The sequence below is a fragment of the Echeneis naucrates genome, chromosome 4, assembly GCF_900963305.1.
Source record: "Echeneis naucrates chromosome 4, fEcheNa1.1, whole genome shotgun sequence".
Classification (NCBI taxonomy): domain Eukaryota; kingdom Metazoa; phylum Chordata; class Actinopteri; order Carangiformes; family Echeneidae; genus Echeneis; species Echeneis naucrates.
In genome coordinates this window covers 19,613,441-19,632,281 of record NC_042514.1, presented here as the reverse complement: position 1 = coordinate 19,632,281, position 18,841 = coordinate 19,613,441, and the positions used below count along the sequence as shown (strand labels likewise).

Sequence of the window (18,841 nt, the reverse complement as noted above, 5' to 3'; positions counted from 1 at the left end):
GATCCAAAATTATTTACTTTACTTTTCACTGGGAACACCATTTCAATCACTTCACCAGGTGTTTTTTTTTTTTTGTTTTTTTTTTTTTTTTAGTTACTTGGCTTGATGCTTCTACAGTATAAAGTTCATTCAGCCTTTACTCAGTTGTGCTTGTTGAATGGGCTGCAGGACACACAAAAAAGCAACATGCGCATAATATTTGTTCAATCTTTTTACTGATCATCCAAAGGTTCGCATTTCAGCCAGTGTATACAGAAACTGCTTATCAGCAGTGTCATGCAAAATTCATCTTTTAACCCTGATAGTTCAAACAAAAACAGCGCTTTGGGGTCAAGTAATTCCAGCTTCCTGTCTGGGGTCTTGTGAGCTCTTTGTGAAATGTTGGAAGGGGGGGGGGGACTTTTACAGAGAAATATAATATTAATAATTAGAATGTACATTAAGTCCTTGTGTAGTTTTTTCCTACCAAACTTTTATGTTGAACTCTTGATGACAGCAGGGAGCTCCCTCACCCAGATGAGCTGAATCACCATCATTTCCTCAATGCACACAAATGCACACATCGCTGTTTTGTTTACCCTGAACTTTAATTGGTTTACGCAAACCACAACAACCAAACTCGCCATCATTTTAAATCACCAGCGCTACAAATATGCTCGTATGCTCATGTGCATATACATCATAAATCAGCTCTTTGGAGCATCTACCTTTCCTTTAATCAGTCTGAAATGTCTTCGGCGAGGTCGGAAGCAAGCGCTGACCATTTGAACATTTACCGGAAGCAGACCAATAACAGCATATAAATGCAGCAGATACAGTTGGCCTGTTCTAATTTATTTACACTTTCCATTGCTGTTAGACATCATCAGCCTCTGAGTGCAAAAACAGATTTCTAGGCTGAAAAATGTAGATAAATAAAGACAAGCATGAGGATGCAGATTATGTATATTTACAATCCTATCACAGCAGGTCTACACACACACACACACACACACACACACACACACACACACACAGACGGACCAGGTGGGTGTGTAGGCTGTAATGAGTCAGCAGGACAACACAAGCTTGACTTTACAGTTACAAAAAGCTTAATATATGGCTTAGATGATGAATGAACAGAACTTGGTTGCTTAGGTATGATATTCAGATCGTCTGCCTAAAGACTCGAATTTTTTTACTTTTGTACAAAATAAATGTATTTGTTTCTAATGTAGGCTGACAAAGACAAGAAAAACAGAGCATGTGTAAAAAGCAAGCGAACATTTTACACGGTGGCTGAGTTTTCATCTCTAGAAATGCTTCTTCATTTGCAGCTCTTTTGGCTCATGTAAACTTTGGCAAACGGAAAATAAATAAAAATCATGTGCAGAACACAAATAAACCCTTCAACATATCCTCTGGACTTCTTTTGTTTTTTCCTTTTAAGTATTACAGCACAATAAATTCATCTTGCATCCACTTCATATATGTGTTGCTGCTTATCCCGGCAGTACAAATAAATAGTTGAATTCAGCTTATTGAATCGTCAAGCATAAAGCTATTTAAAATGGCTTTTTTTGTTTGTTTGTTTCAAATCTCGACAATTGTAAACGAAGACAAAAATCAACAAAACTTAAGGCTATCAAAACGTTTACGCACAAAAGAAAATGATAAGTCAGCGGCATGAAACAATATTGGTGCACGTCTGCATCTGCAGCCAGAGGAGCAGCTTTATTTGGGGGGCAGCGGGTTGTCCGGAGTCGTCGGAGTCGCCAGCTCTTTGTAAAAGTTCTCAATCTGCTCTTTATACATCTTCACCACCACTGGACGCTTCAGCTTCATGGTGGGACCTGTGGAACAAGCAGATCATTCATACTGTTACACGCTGGCTTTTTGCATTTGTTTAATATTGGAACAAATTCACTTGTGCAACATATTGCAGCTGTTGCTCCACTTTGGCTAAAACAATGTGCCGGTCTTTAAAACTTCAGTGTGCCCTGAGAAGCTATTGCTTATTGTGTTTATGGGTTTCCCCACATTTCCATAACTGTCCACCCCGTCGAACGGGGAAGCCTGAAACCAGTTACTGTCCACAGGTGAGCTGCATTGGGAGTGATCATCGGCTTTACTATTGTATGTGCTGCATTCCCCAAAACAAGTTTTCATTAGCCTGGATAATGTAGTAAATTCAAACAATACACATTAGTATGAGAAAAATATAGCTCAATGAAATGAAGTGGTTTCAAACAGCAGAAATCTACTAACTCTCATTAAGTAGGGGGGGAAAAAAAATGTTCCCATTGCACCCACCCAGCTCTCCTCCACCAATGGAGAAGTCCCGATCCAAAATAATCCACTTCTGGATGCGTTGGGCATTGGAGGTTGCTTTTTCATTGACCTTGTTGATGCCCTCCTGGATGGCAGTGTGGATTGCCCGGTCTTTGCCGCCTGCTATCTCTGAAACGTGTGTGGCATTGCTGCCTATCCTGCTGCAGAACTCCACTGCCTCTGCGGCCAGCTCGTCCTCTGGATCGCCTGTGTCAGCATTCACCTGACTCTGTAGACAAAGGTAAAAAAGTTGGATTTTGTTGATGATGCTTTTCTTTCTCTTGTTCTATCTCTGCATTTGTGACTCAAAGCACTGCAGTCAAAGCCCAGTAGGTGGCGGTGTCTGACACCAAATGTCATTCAGTGCTTTAGTTAGCCAGGATTTCATTAAGAACTATTTTGTTCCATGCAATATGGTGTGTAGCTTCTTAAAATGTGAGACACTGCTGTTCTTCCACCTTCAGATGATCATTTCCATGGAAATTCAGCCACGTGAAAACATCACTTACATGCATCGGTCACTTCTGTCAGCACTGTAATTTATTTTACAGACCAAGCATTTCAGCGATGGAAAACATTTTATGCCTTTACTTCATTTTAGGAAGTGGCAGAGAGGTCGATAGTGAACCCAGCGCTTACATGTGGCTTTGATTAATCAAGAGGACAGCGAATTTTATGCAGCATCATCTGTGCCTCTGCCCTCCGTAAATGCAAATTGTAGTGGGTCTAGTTTTCTACGCAGCTCACTGAGAGCATGGTTTCTAACAATCTTCTCCAGCCATTTAAAGACAAAACTGAGTTCTTTCTTCAGCTCAGGCTTGCTGGTTTTAGGCTGATACTTCCAGAGAGAAATTGGTGGAGAGTTTTAATTGAGAATATTTGGTATACTGTTGCCGGTAAAAAGATGTGAATATCTCCTAAACCGATACACTGCCTGGCTACTTGCCACCTAATCTAGGACCAGGCTCCGTTTGTGCGTTTACCTTAATGGTGAGGAGCATAGACAGAAATTTCCTCTTGTCCCCGATCAGCATGGCATTGCTAATCAGTGGCAAAGCCTCTTTCACAGCATCCTCGATGGGTATAGGAGGGATGTTCTCTCCTCCTGCTGTGATGATCAACTCTATAATCAAACACAGAGAAAGTTCAGTAAGCTGTCAGACTTTAACAGAATCAATGTCTTCCAAAAAAGCAAGGCTGCAAAGAGGTTTCAAAGCCTCCCTTAGGTAAGCTCTTCTCCTAAATCTGATACAGACACATGGAATACAGAAGAAGTACCTTTAATTCTTCCAGTGATGAAGAGGAACCCTTTCTGGTCATGCTTGCCCAGGTCACCTGAGTGCAGCCAGCCCTCTGCATCCAGAGCCTCCTCCGTCTTCTCAGGCATGTTGAGATACCCCATAAACACATGGCGACCCCAGAAGCAGATCTCTCCATTTCCCTCGTCGTCTGGGTTGTGCAGCTTTGTCTTGCACCCTGGAATCTCTATACCACAGCTGCAAGACAAAAACACATTTGTGATTGACCAGTTTCAAGCACGTATCCTCAACTATTTTGTCAATACAATTTTTTTTTTTGGTATTCTTCGGTGAGGGAAAAATTCTTTATCTTGTCAAATTGATGTGAAAAGGGAAAATGTACCTGGTGAGCTTGAAGGCCTCGGGAAGGGAGATGGTGTGAGGGCCAGTGCTCTCACTCATGCCATACAGCTCGTACAGAGGAATATCCAAGCTTAGGAAGAACTCCAGGGTGTCTTTGGTGATGGGAGCAGCACCTGTGTAGCACTTGTTGCAGCGGTCAAGGCCCAGGGCCTTACGCACCTTTTTGAACACAAGCTTTTTTGCTATGTGATAACTGAAGGGTGTGCGACCAGCTTCTCTATTCCTGAAGAGAGACACACACACACACACACACACAAAAAAAAAAAAAGCAAATAAATTCATGATACGTGAGCTGGGAGTGGCTCCAGCACCGCCCGCGACCCAGAAACAGATAAACCGTAGAACAGGAGTGAATGAAGGATAAATGTATTTCTTTTAAGGTTTTCTTATATTAAAACTTTCAAGGTTCATCGAGTTGAACACTTTCATTTTTGCACCAGGACAGGCATAACAAGTACAACAATTTACAACACATCAAACTTGTTATGCTTGTTACAATGACACCCTTGGCTTTGAAAAAAAAAGGCACTCAACAGTAAATAATCCTAATGAGGAATAACCATGTCTCTTCCACGAACTGTCTGCACCTAGTAGGGTAGGCCTAAGCTCCTGCACTTTAATATCAGTCATAATGGTGGCACTTGGAGAGCACAATATTTTCTCAGGCAGTACAGAATATAAAAAGTTAGAGAACCACTGCACTATATAATGTTCTCCCTCCAAGTGTCCCTCTACCCAGAAACCACATGAAAGCAAAGGTTGTACAGCCTACAATCATTTATGTCAGGGGCCATGCTTCAGTGACTTTCACATTTCACTTGTAATTAGAATCAAACTGCATAGGAGTCTCCTGCAAATATCCCTCTGCATTACAGTAAAAAAATAAAAATAAAAGGAAGGGATATGTTTTGGAAATGATGAGTCGTGTTTCTGGGAAGGTATCTGGAAAGTACGGGAACCAAAGAATAAAGCACTGGCAAAAAAAATTTGGTTAAAAAAAAAAAAAAAAAAAAAGTGAGCAAAAGGGAAACAGAAACTCTCCACCCTCAAAGAAATGATTCAATCATGTCAAAATAAAGCTACAACTTCATAAACATACTGGTTCATCTTGGTGAGATTTGTCTGCAAACCAACGTCTTTGGCCCAGGCAGCTACTTTCCGGCGCACAGCTGAAGACTTTGCTCCGACAGATTTCATCTTCTCCTGCATCTTTTCCCAGACACGGGGGACGCCCATGAAGGCTGTGGGACGCACCTCCTTCAAGGTGTTCACCAGAGAGCCCTGGTAAAAGAAGGAATCTATTATTACCAGAAACGTGTCGTTCAGTTCACATGGCAAGAGAATTAAGTAGAATGAGCAGAAAATTCAGAGAGAGACAGCATTGAAACAAACAAGAAGGCTTTTCATTTTATGTTCCCCGTGAGGAGCTCCAATTACCATTTCAATACTTAGTGATCTGTCTGCAATCGCTACAAGCTTGACTTGTGGTAATGAACATTTAAGGGTGATGATCACGGCCGTGATAATCCTTATGAGAAAGAAGCTGTCAAAAATGAAGGGCCTTGTGGAGAAGCTGCCCAGCATGCCAGACTTGGTTTCACAGAAATCACTGCCGTGGAAGGAAAAACTGAATATCTATTTTCATTCTCTGTATTAAAGAAAAATGGAAACTACACTCTTTGGCAATTTTAAGAGGTGTCTTAAGCAATACAGCGGCCCCGACATTCACGCCTCATTAAAAGAGGTTAGAAAATAATGTGAAGATGTAATGATTAACTATGACCTTGGTACTAAAACATTCAAATTGAATTAATATCTGAGAGTCAACATGAACTGTCTGTTTGCTGTGCCCATGTTTTCCGGCCTGTTCACTGTGTATTAAAACAAATATCGAATCTCACCTTGAGAGCATCTGGCTGAGCAAAGAAGGTCGCCCCCCCAACTCTCATGGTAACCCAGATATCCACCATCTGAGCTGCAATGTGACTAAGCGGTAGGTAGCTGACGACGGACTCCTGCGCCTGAGTGGCATCTGTTAGGCGCACGTGGCGGCTGGTGGAGAGTGCGGTCCATGTTAGCTACGGGGAAGAAGCCAGCAAAGCTGTTAATGAGAATCTTACTGTACTCCTTCTGTGAATACAAGGCCACATGGAGACATCTTGAGCTTAACTGATCTTAAAAATAAAACAGTCAGCCAGTTAGGCTAAAAGAAGCGGCGGAAGAAGAATTCAGATCCTTTATGCAAGTTAAAAGTAAATAAAAAGAACTCACAAGTTAAAAGCACACCAGTCTGACTGTATCAGCCAACTGCACTTAAACAAGCTTTGTACATTGTACAAAAAAGCATCCCCATAACTTTTACACTCTCGACCCTTTATAGAAAATGCTAATCTGAAGGGGTCAGTTTAATGTAACTGAGTAAAAAGTAGCATGTTTTCCTCTGAAATTTGGGACAGTCGCAGAAGAATAAAAGAATAAAAAGAAATAGCTTCAATTAAATAGTTAAAAAGCACCATATAGCTACTTTTATGAAAACTTTGTGGTTGAACAGGATTACAGCTTGTTATGTCTTTATGTGAATTATCCCAAGGATGGACTTTAATCATGGGCAATTTGCTTAAGGTGGAATCATTTTAAGGTACGATGACCTGACCAAGCAGTCAGGTATATTGATCTCTGCAACTGTCAGCTGCACGGGCACTCCTCTCCCATTACAAGACAGCAGAATGCTTCTGCCACCTGTGTCAGACACATCTGTATCCTCAGAGATAAACACACACACACACACACACCCGGCTCAGGTAACTTACATTGTCATGGCTAAGCATGACTCCTTTGGGTGGACCTGTGGTTCCTGAGGTGTAGATGAGCGTGCAGCATTGATTGGGCTTCTGGCTGGAGATGACAGCATCCAGGGGAGCATCAGGCTCATCTTCTCCAAGTGCCATAAACTCTGCCCACTGCGGTACACAGAAACTCACTTAGATGTGGCTTTTTCTTTTTTTTTTTCTCTCATGTTGGTCTTTGATTATAAAGAGAATGTACTTACTGTGTAAAGATTTGGTCTCTTCTCTTTTAGTGCATCTTTGTACTGGATAATGGCTTTCAAATGTGGAAGCTTGTCTTCAATCTGTGAACATGCAGTGTATGAGATACATGCTGTCCAGGCAAAGTCAACAAGTTCTACACAGCAGTTTAAAAAAATTTTTTTTTAAAAATAATTGTAGATGGTAGTTAAACAGAAACAAATACTCAGAAAACTAAAAATTACGCGTTACGAGTAGCCATACGTGAAAGTGATATGCCTAAACTCACAGAACTTTAACCTTAAACTCATGATGTCATTTCAGATTTTTTCTTCATATCCTACTCATCAGTACAACAGTACGTCCTTGCAGTATATATGGTAACTAGGGTAGAACTCACCTGAAGGATTTTCTGCAGCTGCTTGTGATTTTCAACCACAATAATATTGGCTTTGCAGTTTTCTGCTACATATTGGCATGCCTCAGGAGAATTGGTCGTATAGATTCCCACAGCAAAGCCACTGCAAAAGTGAACGGAGTCAGAGTTAGTAGTTTCTCTTTCACATTTACCAAATGCTGAAGATCTTCTCTTTTGGAGGGCCTGCTGTGTGAGATCAGGCCCTGAGAAACATCAGACGTGCAGTGAACTATTATCGCATCTCCATTCTCGTAAACAGATGACCACCAGAGGAATTTGTTCAGCTTTAACTTTGATTACCATGAGACTTTAATATTATGTTGCACAAAAATCTTGGCAAAAAAAAAAAAAAAAACCAAAAAAACAAAAAACAAAAAGATTGTCTGTGAGCTAGCATTTTGTATCGTCTCCGTTTTTTTGCTGATGGTTGTTTTGTATCGTTCCTGGAACAACAGAAACTACTCAGCCTAGAATGTGGACAAAATACGTAATTCTAACTAGTTCTGACTAACTCTACTAGTTAGTCAAAAGATGAAGCACAACAGTGCTATAGCTCAGAGTAGTTTCATCACATTCTTACTCATCCAACAGCACTGAGTAGACCACGGTCCAAAATTAACTGGGAAACCACAGGCCAAGTGTATTTTTTATTCAGACTACACTGGATCAGTTTCAGGTGTTCCAACTATGCTTTAGCTTTCTCTTTCCCATTACAAAATTCATTTCCCAGAAATGAATTCTTACAGTCAGCTACATATGAATTGCTGGAAACAAAGCGTCTTAATAACGAGAGCTCAAATTAAACTCATGGCACAAAAAAAAAATAAAAAAAAATCCTGTGTCACATAACAGATGTTTGATGATGTAAGCAGCTCGGCTGCAGCAAATCTGTCCAATCAGTGGATCCACACTGAATATTAATGGAGTCATGAAAGCAGAGAAGCTTGCCATTATGAATGTGATAGTTTTATGAGAGGTAGAAGAAGAAGAACAAAAGAACCTTAACCTCAGTTAACCTTAGTTAAAGTACTAAAGTATTAAATGTGCAACTACTCTATTGTATTAATGATAGTCAATAAAAAAATGTTCAGACTACTGACCCCTAGTTTGGAATATATTCAAACGGTTGTGAGAGGGCAGAAATTAGAAAAAAAAAAAAAAAAAAAGAAATTCATAAATAGTTTTTCTATTTTTCAAGTCTTGCACTCTGTAAGATACTAATATAGGTTTAAGTTTTCTCAAACATTTGTTTAAAGAGGAACTATTTGGGAGGAAGTCAGTTGTTGAAGGAACTGCTACTAACTCAAACTGCTGACAGGCAGAAACAAATATCAACCAGAAACAGAATCTTTTTTTTAGACGCTAAATGCAAGAACCTTAAAACTTTTGCTTACTTTTCAACACTACTGTCCTTAACCTCCCTGGGGTGTCATCAATCAACGCATTGCCGGAAATGAAACCCAGAGTTAGGGAACACTGGGCTTGTATCACGCAATCACGTAAACTCTACTAAATTAATGGGTGAAGGTGAAACTCACCCTGCCAAAATGGCTCCGATGTCAGCAATGAACCACTCAGCAGAGTTGAAGCCCAGAATGCCAACGCCATGGTAGCGCTGCAGGCCAAGCTGTAGACCAAGATAAACACAACTTTTTAAGTTTTTTTTTTTTAAGTTTTCCACTGTGTGTTACATCTTTTAGTATACAGAATAGACTAGGGCTGTCGGCATTAATGCATTAGTTGCAATACATTTTTTTATATTTAGGGTGAGCTACATTTTTAAAGTAGACATTGTGTTCCCTTGAGTCTATTAATTTCTGCCTTTTTTTTATCTTTGCTCAAACAATATACAGAGAAAATGTGATTCATCCACAGTTATCTTTTGACATCAATAGTATATACTATACAAAGAGCAGAGTCGGACATCTAAATGTCTGCGTGTCCCCCTTAATGACTGAGTTCAGTATTACATGTGCTCTGTCTGGCGGACATTTCAACCCGACTTCGTGCTGTACTAAGGTCGGTCTGGACTGACTTGGAATAAAATGCAGCTTTAAAACAATAACAGCAAAGGCTGACATTGAAAAGTAAACAGAAATGCTCAGTGTTTTGACAGGGAGGAAGGCCTGTTGTGAGGGTAGGAAAAACAAAGAAGAAAAGAGAAGCAGCTACTTCCCCCCTTGCTTATGAAGTGTTATGTCATTGATGAGTTCCCTATATTTTGATATGGGGGAAAAGTAATGTTTAAACTGGTCTGAAATAAAAACACATTTCATGCAGAATCAAATCTGTTATATGAGAAACCAAGTAAACTATTTTAAACAATTTATTATCTTCATTATAAATGAATCTGACTATTACTCTAAATGAATAGATTTATCATTTGGCCTACAAAAAAAGGAATGAGATTTGTCTGATCTACGACAAAAGTATTCCAATTATGATTCTAGTTGGAGGCCAACTTAGAAGATTAGTCTTTATTATATATTTAAAAATTGCCAAATGATCAAAATCCTTTTTCCTTTTCTCAGATAGTTGTTGCACTTCGTGAATATTGCTCTTTGCCAGAAGTTTGGGATTGTAGACTATCAAATCCTTCCCATAGATTAGTCTGTTAAAATGAGGATGATTTTTAAAACCATGTATCAGTTATACTAGATCACTCAATATATATATATAAAAAAAAAAACTACCTTGAGAAAGCTCTTAGCAGCAGTGCGGCAGGTTTGGTAGTATTCTCTGTAGTTGAGGCTTTTGTGCTGTTCGCCCCCCTCCTTCCAGCTTAGAGCTGTGTAGTCACCAAAGCGCTCCACAGCTAAGGTGAACATCTGGTTGACGGTAAGGGGTGTCTCAGCAGCCAGACCAGAGTCCCCCATCCTCAGTTTCACCTCAGCATCACCTTGTGAGGTGCAAAGACCAGGCCCTGCTGCTGCCGGCACTGAAAGGGAGTTTGGGCGCTGGACATTCACTAGAAAGAATAAAAACATTTAGAGAGAAGAATAAAAGGTTTGTCAGAAAGGGTCGTGGAGTGTCTGGGGGTGGGCACGATCGGGATTAATGTAACACTGCAGTGCACTGAGCAACTACGGCCATATCCACTCAGCAGTGTTACTTTCATCACTAAATGTTTGCATCGAAATAGTCATCAACAAATGAATAAAACAAAACAAGAACTAATTTAAAAAAAAAACAAAAAACTGAATTGATGGAAAGAAAGCCAATCAGAATTTTTTTTCCCCATTTTCATCCGCCAGTTAGAGCAAATCTCTTTTTGAGGTGGTGGTGGAGGGATTTCAAACACTCTGCAAAAAGCAACATCAGCAGCGGCCGTTCAGCCTTTGATAACAGCCTCATAAACAGGAGACACAAAATAATAGTTTTACTGAATCTTCCTATGCTTAAAGACCTACTATAATAACCTATTTACTCCTCCACTGATCTGATGAACTCAGACTAAAGTGACTGTGTGTGTGTGTGTGTGTGTACACTTTTATATATAAAGTGGTTTTATATCATTGGTGGCCAGCCCTAGGTTATAGTCTGAAATAACATTTTGAAAACGTTAAATATCATGGAAGCAGTACATGTACTGGGACTTCTCCCACAGTGACCGAAACAGGAAGGAATGTCAAAGTGGAGATTGAAGGCAGGAAAAGGAAAGTTACGTTTGTTCTGCCAGGGAATGCATTCTTTTACCTCTGTTAATCTTACTTTGTGAAAAAACACACAGTCACTGATGCTGACTTCAGTGATTACCTCTAACCTAAGAATATGAATATGAAGAGCCTTGTTCTGTACATTTGTTTCTTATCATAATTTGCTTTTAACCTAGCACTGCCAAAGAGTTTAGGGTGGGACAAGGAAACAGTAAACACACTGAACCTGCTGACTGTCCCTCAGCCCTCACCTGTTTGTGTGTTTGAGGTCTGTTCAGCAGGGACCTCTGTGGTCTTGGTGCTGGCGCAGACTTTATTATAGGCACCAACCTCCGCTTCCCTTCCCCCCGTGGACTCCTCCTCCGAGGACTCACTTAGAAAAACAGACAGGAAAATAAAGCGCGTCACATGCCCATCCAAACTATACTGTACTACTACTGCGCTGTAAACACGCAATAGTGTCAAAGTTCATCATTTTAGTGTTATACATCATTGTTATGTTAAAGAAAAGCTTCAAGGATGGATTGGGCGTTATAAAACCACCACGGTTACACCAACAGAAAAATAAGCTAACACAGAGGGAGACTGTGCAATGATTAACACGATATCAAATATTAGTTAGCAGTAAAGCGCCAACTTGAGTGGTATGTTTGCACTATTTGCACTATTTGCACTACCCTAACAGCATACCTATATTCACATCTTATTGAAATTTTCCGTAAGAACCTAGGGTGGTTTTTATTTCACTTGCCCCCACTGGATTCTATTTTGAGAGAAAAGGATTCTGCAGTTACGGGTGTGTGTATGACAAGCAAAGATTTAACGCACAGTTTTGCTCTGTTTTTTTCTTTTATTTATGTCGTTTACTGTGTCTTAAACTTGTGTAAGATGTTGATTGTGCTGGCAATAATCCTTTGCGTTGCAAATGTCCAAAATAGCGGTTTCCTAACTGTTGGAGCTGTTATTTTCCAAAGACAACTACACCTTTGCCATATTTAACTGGAATATGACTATTCTTCTTCGTTATCCCTCAGATTCATCTCTACTCCCTGGCAGAGGAGCAAAGACCATGTAGGCAATTATGCTAAGGTAGTTTTTTTTTTTTCTGTAGACATACTTGGCTGCATCTGCAGTAACATCATCAAGAGAGGCCGCACTGTCTCCCACACCACAGGATGACTCCAGGACATCGTCCGCTCTTGGAGGCTCCATCACCACGGCTTCAGCAGTGGGTTCACACATAGTTACTAAAGAGGAGGTGTGACAATGTCAGCTATTTTAGACAAGCGCATCCATGATCAAGAAGCAGTAAAAGACAGTTACCAAGAAGGAGAAATACAATCAAGAAACAATCGGCTGAGGTTTTGACATTGTTTTGTCCAAATCTTGTCTGCCCTCTTGTTAAGATATGTCATTGTGTGTCCTATTGCCCGTTTTTGCTTTCTTCTTTACTGCTTATTTTTAAGTTGAATGAGGATAAGTCTGTTTAAATCAATTGGAGTCTATACTAGTACCTTATTGGTCTAATCAGGGGAAGAATAATTGTTCCACTGGTCTAATAAGGAAAAAAATAATTGCTCCACCCGTCTAATTGCAAGAGAGCAAATATCACCAACATGTGATAGCCAGCAACCTGCAGTGCTGATGGGACTCATAACTGACTGTTACTGGTCTCAGGTCAAAGTGTTTTGTTTTTTTTGTTTTTAGCATCTGTGGTTTAGGGGTTTTGTTTACATATCTATCCCTGTCATTGACTCATGAAGGGCTTGGGTGTAAATGTTTCACCAAGACACAAAAACTGATGACTTGAAAACACATAACAGATACAGGACAATATAAAACTATAATGTGCACAAATGGCATTGGGCCTTTCTGTGTGGTGTTTGCTTGTTCTTCCTGCACCTGCATGGGTTTCCTCGTACACCTCCAGGTAATTTATGTTACGTAGGTTAAATTGTAACTAAACTGCCGTATGCATGAATGTGAGCGTGAATAGCTGGCTGTCTGTATGTCCCTATGAATGAGCCCTGTGATAAATTGGCGACCTGTCTTGGGTGTAGCTTGCCCAATGTCAGATGGGATTGACTCCAGTGCCCCCTGCAAACCTGACAGATAAGCGGTATAGATCATGAGCTGAGATTATTTTGAATTTTTTGCATAATGTGCACCCATAATAGAATAATTTCAAGAGGCAGGAGCCAGTATCTCATCACAGGAGCCACGTCAAGCCCTCTTAAACAATAAGCCGTCACCACTGTCACCACTGTCACTACTGTCAAACACACACCTTCATGACTTCCCCTCCCGCTATCATTCTGCCGTCTGTTGTCGCCTGCATCCTTCATTTTGGTAGTCACAGGTCTGGCCTGTTTTGTTTTGGGTTTTGTTTTTTGTTTTTTTTCTTTAAAAAACAGAGACTGAAAACACATACCAGCGGCTTTGCATTGTGGTAGCAGCCTATCATGTAAGGCCAGTCTGGAACAATCAGGTCAGAGAGCAGGAAGGAAAATATTTTTCAATCATACATTAGTGTTTGACACATTTTTCCAACTAGAACTCCCAAATTATAGTAACAACTGGTTAAATAGATGATTACATCTGAAAGGATTCCTGAATCGAACTAAACCACTTCTAATTTGGTTATGTGACAAGCAGCCAGCCTTCCTACACAGACCTGAGGGATCTCTAAGCCAAAAACACAGATGTGACTGTGAGATTTTACTACCACTCATGTGGAAACAAGCAAAACAGCCATTCTATTTAGATTTTCTTTCAATGCAGGCACAGTTGGGAAGAGGTGGGATTTGAATAGATAGACTTTAAGAATTAAAGAACCCCCTCCTCTATGTCTTCATGATGTATCATTGTTTTGGACTCAAGTTGGATAGGCTGCAGGAGTTTGACACTGATCTTGAGAGTAGTTTAAATAACCTGCACCCCCCCTAAGATGAAAACCGGCCAATAAAAAGCCTCGATATTTCTTGGCTCACTCCTTTTTATTCCCTAATCTTACTTTCGAATACTGTGCTCCTTTTCTTCTGATGAACCATCATCATAGAAATTTGATCACATTTGGACTGGACATAGATTGAGATGTGGCTGATACAGCCCTGGCACGGTAAACCCTTAGTTCTTGTCAGTTAGTGACAAATGGCCATTCCTAATAATGAAGCTTTGCTGAAACATTATTGCACTGGCTCCAACTTGTTGTGTTTCACTGTCAATTTCACTTAACCCCCCCCCAATGCTAGCGTTTTTTTGTGGCACCCCTGGGATATGTTTGGGGGTTTCCTCTTCAGCTGCGCTGGAGTTGAGCAACCTTTAGTAGAGCTGCCATCAACCATTATTTTCAATGGACATCAAATTATCAAGATTGTTCTATAGAACTACAAGCAAACATGAATTTCTTCACAAATCCATGGTTCGGTTTGTAAAACTGAAATCAGATAGATTTAGCACAACAGCAACTGACATTGGTGCATTCACGCAATCAGAAGAGGATTATGAATGTGGAGCACAGTCTGGCATATCGACAGCTGTTCCTTTCAGAAAGGGAAAACTCAACAACTGTGGGAAACACAAACGCTCAAATCTTTATGTTTCGTTGAGTAAGACAGAAGGAGTCAAATAAGGCTTATGCATGAAGAAACCTGAAAACAATCACAACTCCAAACAGAGACAATAAAACTCTCCCCAACACAATACCCCCTGTTTGCAAACTTCTGCTGGGTTAATCCCATATGGAACTGAACCAGGCCCCACCCCTCCATTCAGTATTATGATACTGTCTCCAACTGTCTGTGGTATCATCCAGTTCCATTTGACTGTCTAATGAGTCTAATATTGTAACTGAAAACCGAATAGGGATAAAATGAATTGCTTTCAGTCAATTCAATGCCTGAATGTCACCCGGTAGAGCCCGCTTATGACCGAGCATCCTTACTGTACATGAAGCCACGGTTTGCACATTTGTTTCCATCCCCGGCCTTTATGAGCCAATACAGAGCTAAAAAAAAAAATGGGCCAGAGTTTCACAGGCATTTCTTCGACGTTAGCTGTGGTCTGTAAAATCCGCAAGGATCTGCTTGTTGGGTTACACCCAAGAAACCATCTCTCCATATGTCACCAGGAGGTGATTGCTCCGTACACGTTAGATCTGAAATCTGCGGGATCTGACCAAGTCAATAAATCAGACAGTAAATCGAATAACGACTTAAACCCAGAGTAAGTAACAGACCTTCATTTATATCGACTGAAAGTATCCCACACAAGGGATGCTTACGACTCTGTTTCTGTGGGATGTAAGATCGGTCCGTCTCAGCTACGTAAAGTAAAAACGCGAAGAGAGCTGAAATACTCACATTGCATGTCTGGATGCTGAATCGCTTCCTGGGCCGTGTCGATCGTCCACCTGCCCTCTGTCCTTTGGGTTTAGCGGCGAGCTGAAGCGACGACGTTTAGGCGGATAAAGCAACACCCCGCTCTCCCTACAACTTCAACAGCACACCATTCATTTTCAAACAGCAGCCGGCTTGCTTGGCCCCTCCCCCTAAAAACCCCACCCAGACTTCCTCCGGACCCGAAACATCCCCCGCCCACCGAAAACCCCCAGAGCCCTCTGATTGGTTAGGAATGCTCAGACCACAAGCGCCATCTTCCATATAAGGCCGCGCCAGCCCAACGAGGTGGGGGAAGTGGCTCCTCCGACGCACCGGTGCCCGGATGTTCCGGGGATTATTTTTTTTTTTTTTTTTTTGGGGGGGGGTCTTTTTCGCTCCACGGGAAACCGGCTGCGGATATATGACGTGTATGCAGTGTTTCAAGTTTTACACCGGCGACTGTTGCAGGCGCAATACAAAGTTGATGAGTGCGATATTCTGATGGCGAGCTCAGATAAAATAATACGGATCCACACTGTAAAACTCCAGGTGGCTCACAGCTGAATGAAGCCAGGATTATTCGTTCATTCTGGCATCAGGGCACACGTTCGTCATTGCTCGGTGATGCTGTGAAACAGGCCCACCCACAGACTGAAATACAGCGATACACGTTGCAGTTTCAGCGGCCCAAGGTTACTATCGGACAGGGCGTGGGAGACACGACTGCAACTGCAGCTGTGCAGCTGTGCTGCTTTATGGCTTTCCTCTGGCTGAAATCCTTGTTATGACCCTTGCGAAGACTCTCACATCCTGTAGCCTACTTTATTCATATCTTGCACATGAGATCTTTTGGGTTTTTTTTCTCCCTGCCTGCATTAACTTAATGATTAGTTAAGTGACAAGTTATCGCCGATCCATTTTAAAATGCTGAGTAACAAATAAAATCAATAAAATAAAAATAAAAAAACAAACTACAAATCAAAAGAGGACAATATTTCCCTCTATATGACATAAGTGTGATAACAATAAAAGTGTACAATACAAATAAAGATTTTACATACAAAGTGTATGATAATATTGTGAATTTCAGGGATTTCTTATATTTTGAAATTTTAAAATGTATAATAAAATAATGATGATGACAGGTTTTTAATCAGTAGATATTGTCTGGAGGGCAACGTGGCAGCGTAGTGGTTAGCGCTGTTGCCCCACAATGAGAAGGTTGTGGATTCAGTTCCCGGCCTGCGTCCTTTCTATGTGGAGTTTGCATGTTCTCTCTATGCGTGGCTTTCCTCCTACCATCCAAAAACATTGTGTTTGGGTTAATTGGTGACTCTAAATTGTCTGTAAGTGTGAGTGGTCATTGGTCTCTGTGTGTTGGCCCTGTGATGGACTGGTGATCTGTGCAGGGTGTACCTGCCCACCCTGAGTGAGCTGGGATTGGCTCCAGCAACCCCCATGAAACAGATAAGCAGTTGAAGATTAATAAATATTATCTACAACTATTTTACTAAAATTGATTAAAGTTAAACTTTTTCCACAACTTTATGACATTAATAAGTACCAATTAGTCCATGGGTCTTAGGTTGCTTATACAAATAAATGGTCAGTGAACAACAACAAGCTATGGCTGAGGATTGAATTTCTTGAACGCTAATGCTGTGGCTGCATCAGGCATTATACTGTTTGCAAACCTATTTTGAATCCTTAGTGTGGAAATCAAGGCTGTCAGCCCAATCACACAAGCCCAGCCTGTACTTCTAGTTCTTTTGAGCTATGACCTGATATACAGGCTAGTTAAACAAAGGCAGCAGCTCTGAAGAGGAAATGAATGCAGAGTGGAAACGTAAATTATAGACAGATGACAAAAAAAGGGTTAACTGGTGGGAAAAAATTTACTTGTGTAAAACTCTGAGATAAAAGAAATGAAAACTAACACAAAAAGCTGCTCATGACTCATTGAAGGTGCTTGTATCTGTGCGTGGGGATTCACAGCTTTGCATATGTTGCACTTAACGCTGTTACAGTGGAATGCCACCTGCTCTCAAGGAACACGTTAGGTTTAAACATTGCACTAAACACATTTCCCTTGTACACTATCCCCCAAACTCCTGCCTGCAGCGTTCAAAGGATTAGTTCAAGTGGAGGAAGCAGCAACCACAGGAATTCCTCCTCATTTGCTTCTGAGGAATATAAGTCGCTAAGATTTTGCTGACCCCCCCACAACATGACAACTGAGTATACACATTTAGGCTCACAGGGAAATACAGAACAGCATCTTTAAATAAAAGTCAGGTTGATTGAAATGGCTGTTTTATGTAAACAATAGCCATTTTATGATTGTTTTACTATGTGCTAATGTTCTAATTTTAGACTGCTTTCTCGGTACCTCACGTGTGTACATGCTCAAATGAATTAACCAAATGCATGCCATCCCCGCTACTATGGAAAAAACTCTCTCAGCCAATTGCAACGAGAGCACATGACCACACCACAGCAGCACGTGACACAGAGAGGCCGGTGTGCCCATGCGCACTGGTTGTAATGCAGCAGGAAGAGTTTCTCGATGAGGTCATACACTGAGGTTACTGCCGGCCAATGACACAAACCATACCATTCTCCGGTGACCCACTACAATCATGCCCAGCATCCTATTTTTTTTATTTTTTCTAATCAAACTCTGTGCCAAGTCAACCATTTAGATTGAGTACCTTTGGTCCTTGGTGTGAAAACCTTGGATAAGCACTGTGTGGACTTGGACTCACTGGAGAATTTTGCAACCACTTCCGCACAAAACATTTTATGTGATAACTTGCAACGTAGCATCTAACCACTACATTTCCCAAAGAGCATTTGGCTGGTGGCAAAGGCTCATGGGAGATAACTGCACTTTTGTCCACACAGAAATAATATTACCCTGGATAGACCGAGAAACGTTAAAGAACCAGGATTGTGTTTCAAACCTATTTAACGTGGATTAAAATTGTATGGTCGCAGATTCATTCACTGCTGGTGCCTGTGTGTTGCTGTTGTTTCACTGCAGTTAAACGTGCCGCTGTCAAGTCAACCTCAATAGCCTGTACAATAGTAGTTGTAATAATCTGACAATGATGATTTATTAAAAGTCTCGAAGTCAAAGTCAACATCTGCATCGTGCTGAAGGACAACATTCAAAGCTTTCTACGGCCACATCGACTCGATCCTTAGAATGACACCGTGTCACTTGGCATGGCGTTCAGTTTCATTCGTTTATTTAGTTTTCACTGCTTTCAGCGGCACTACCGTTTGTTTCCAATAGAGGCGCAGTGATTTTTTTTTTTAACTGAAACTTACTTCATTGCGACTTCATGAACAACTACCCCGCTTGATTGCGCTACTTTGTCAGGTGGGG

General features: G+C 40.9%; 1 protein-coding gene across 1 annotated transcript; it reads right to left on the bottom strand.

Annotated features, from left to right (window-relative positions):
• Nucleotides 1-181: 181 nt before the first annotated feature.
• On the bottom strand, nt 182-15,590 carry acsbg2 (acyl-CoA synthetase bubblegum family member 2). Its single transcript, XM_029499792.1, has 15 exons — nt 15,433-15,590; nt 12,189-12,318; nt 11,323-11,444; nt 10,109-10,383; nt 8,954-9,042; nt 7,398-7,518; nt 7,021-7,101; nt 6,782-6,931; nt 5,873-6,049; nt 5,071-5,252; nt 3,952-4,194; nt 3,589-3,806; nt 3,294-3,433; nt 2,293-2,539; nt 182-1,832 (listed from the first exon to the last, which is right to left on the bottom strand). The coding sequence occupies exons 1-15, from the start codon at nt 15,437-15,439 to the stop codon at nt 1,714-1,716; spliced, it is 2,301 nt and encodes a 766-aa protein (XP_029355652.1). The 5' UTR covers nt 15,440-15,590; the 3' UTR covers nt 182-1,713.
• Between the last annotated feature and the right edge of the window lie 3,251 nt (nt 15,591-18,841).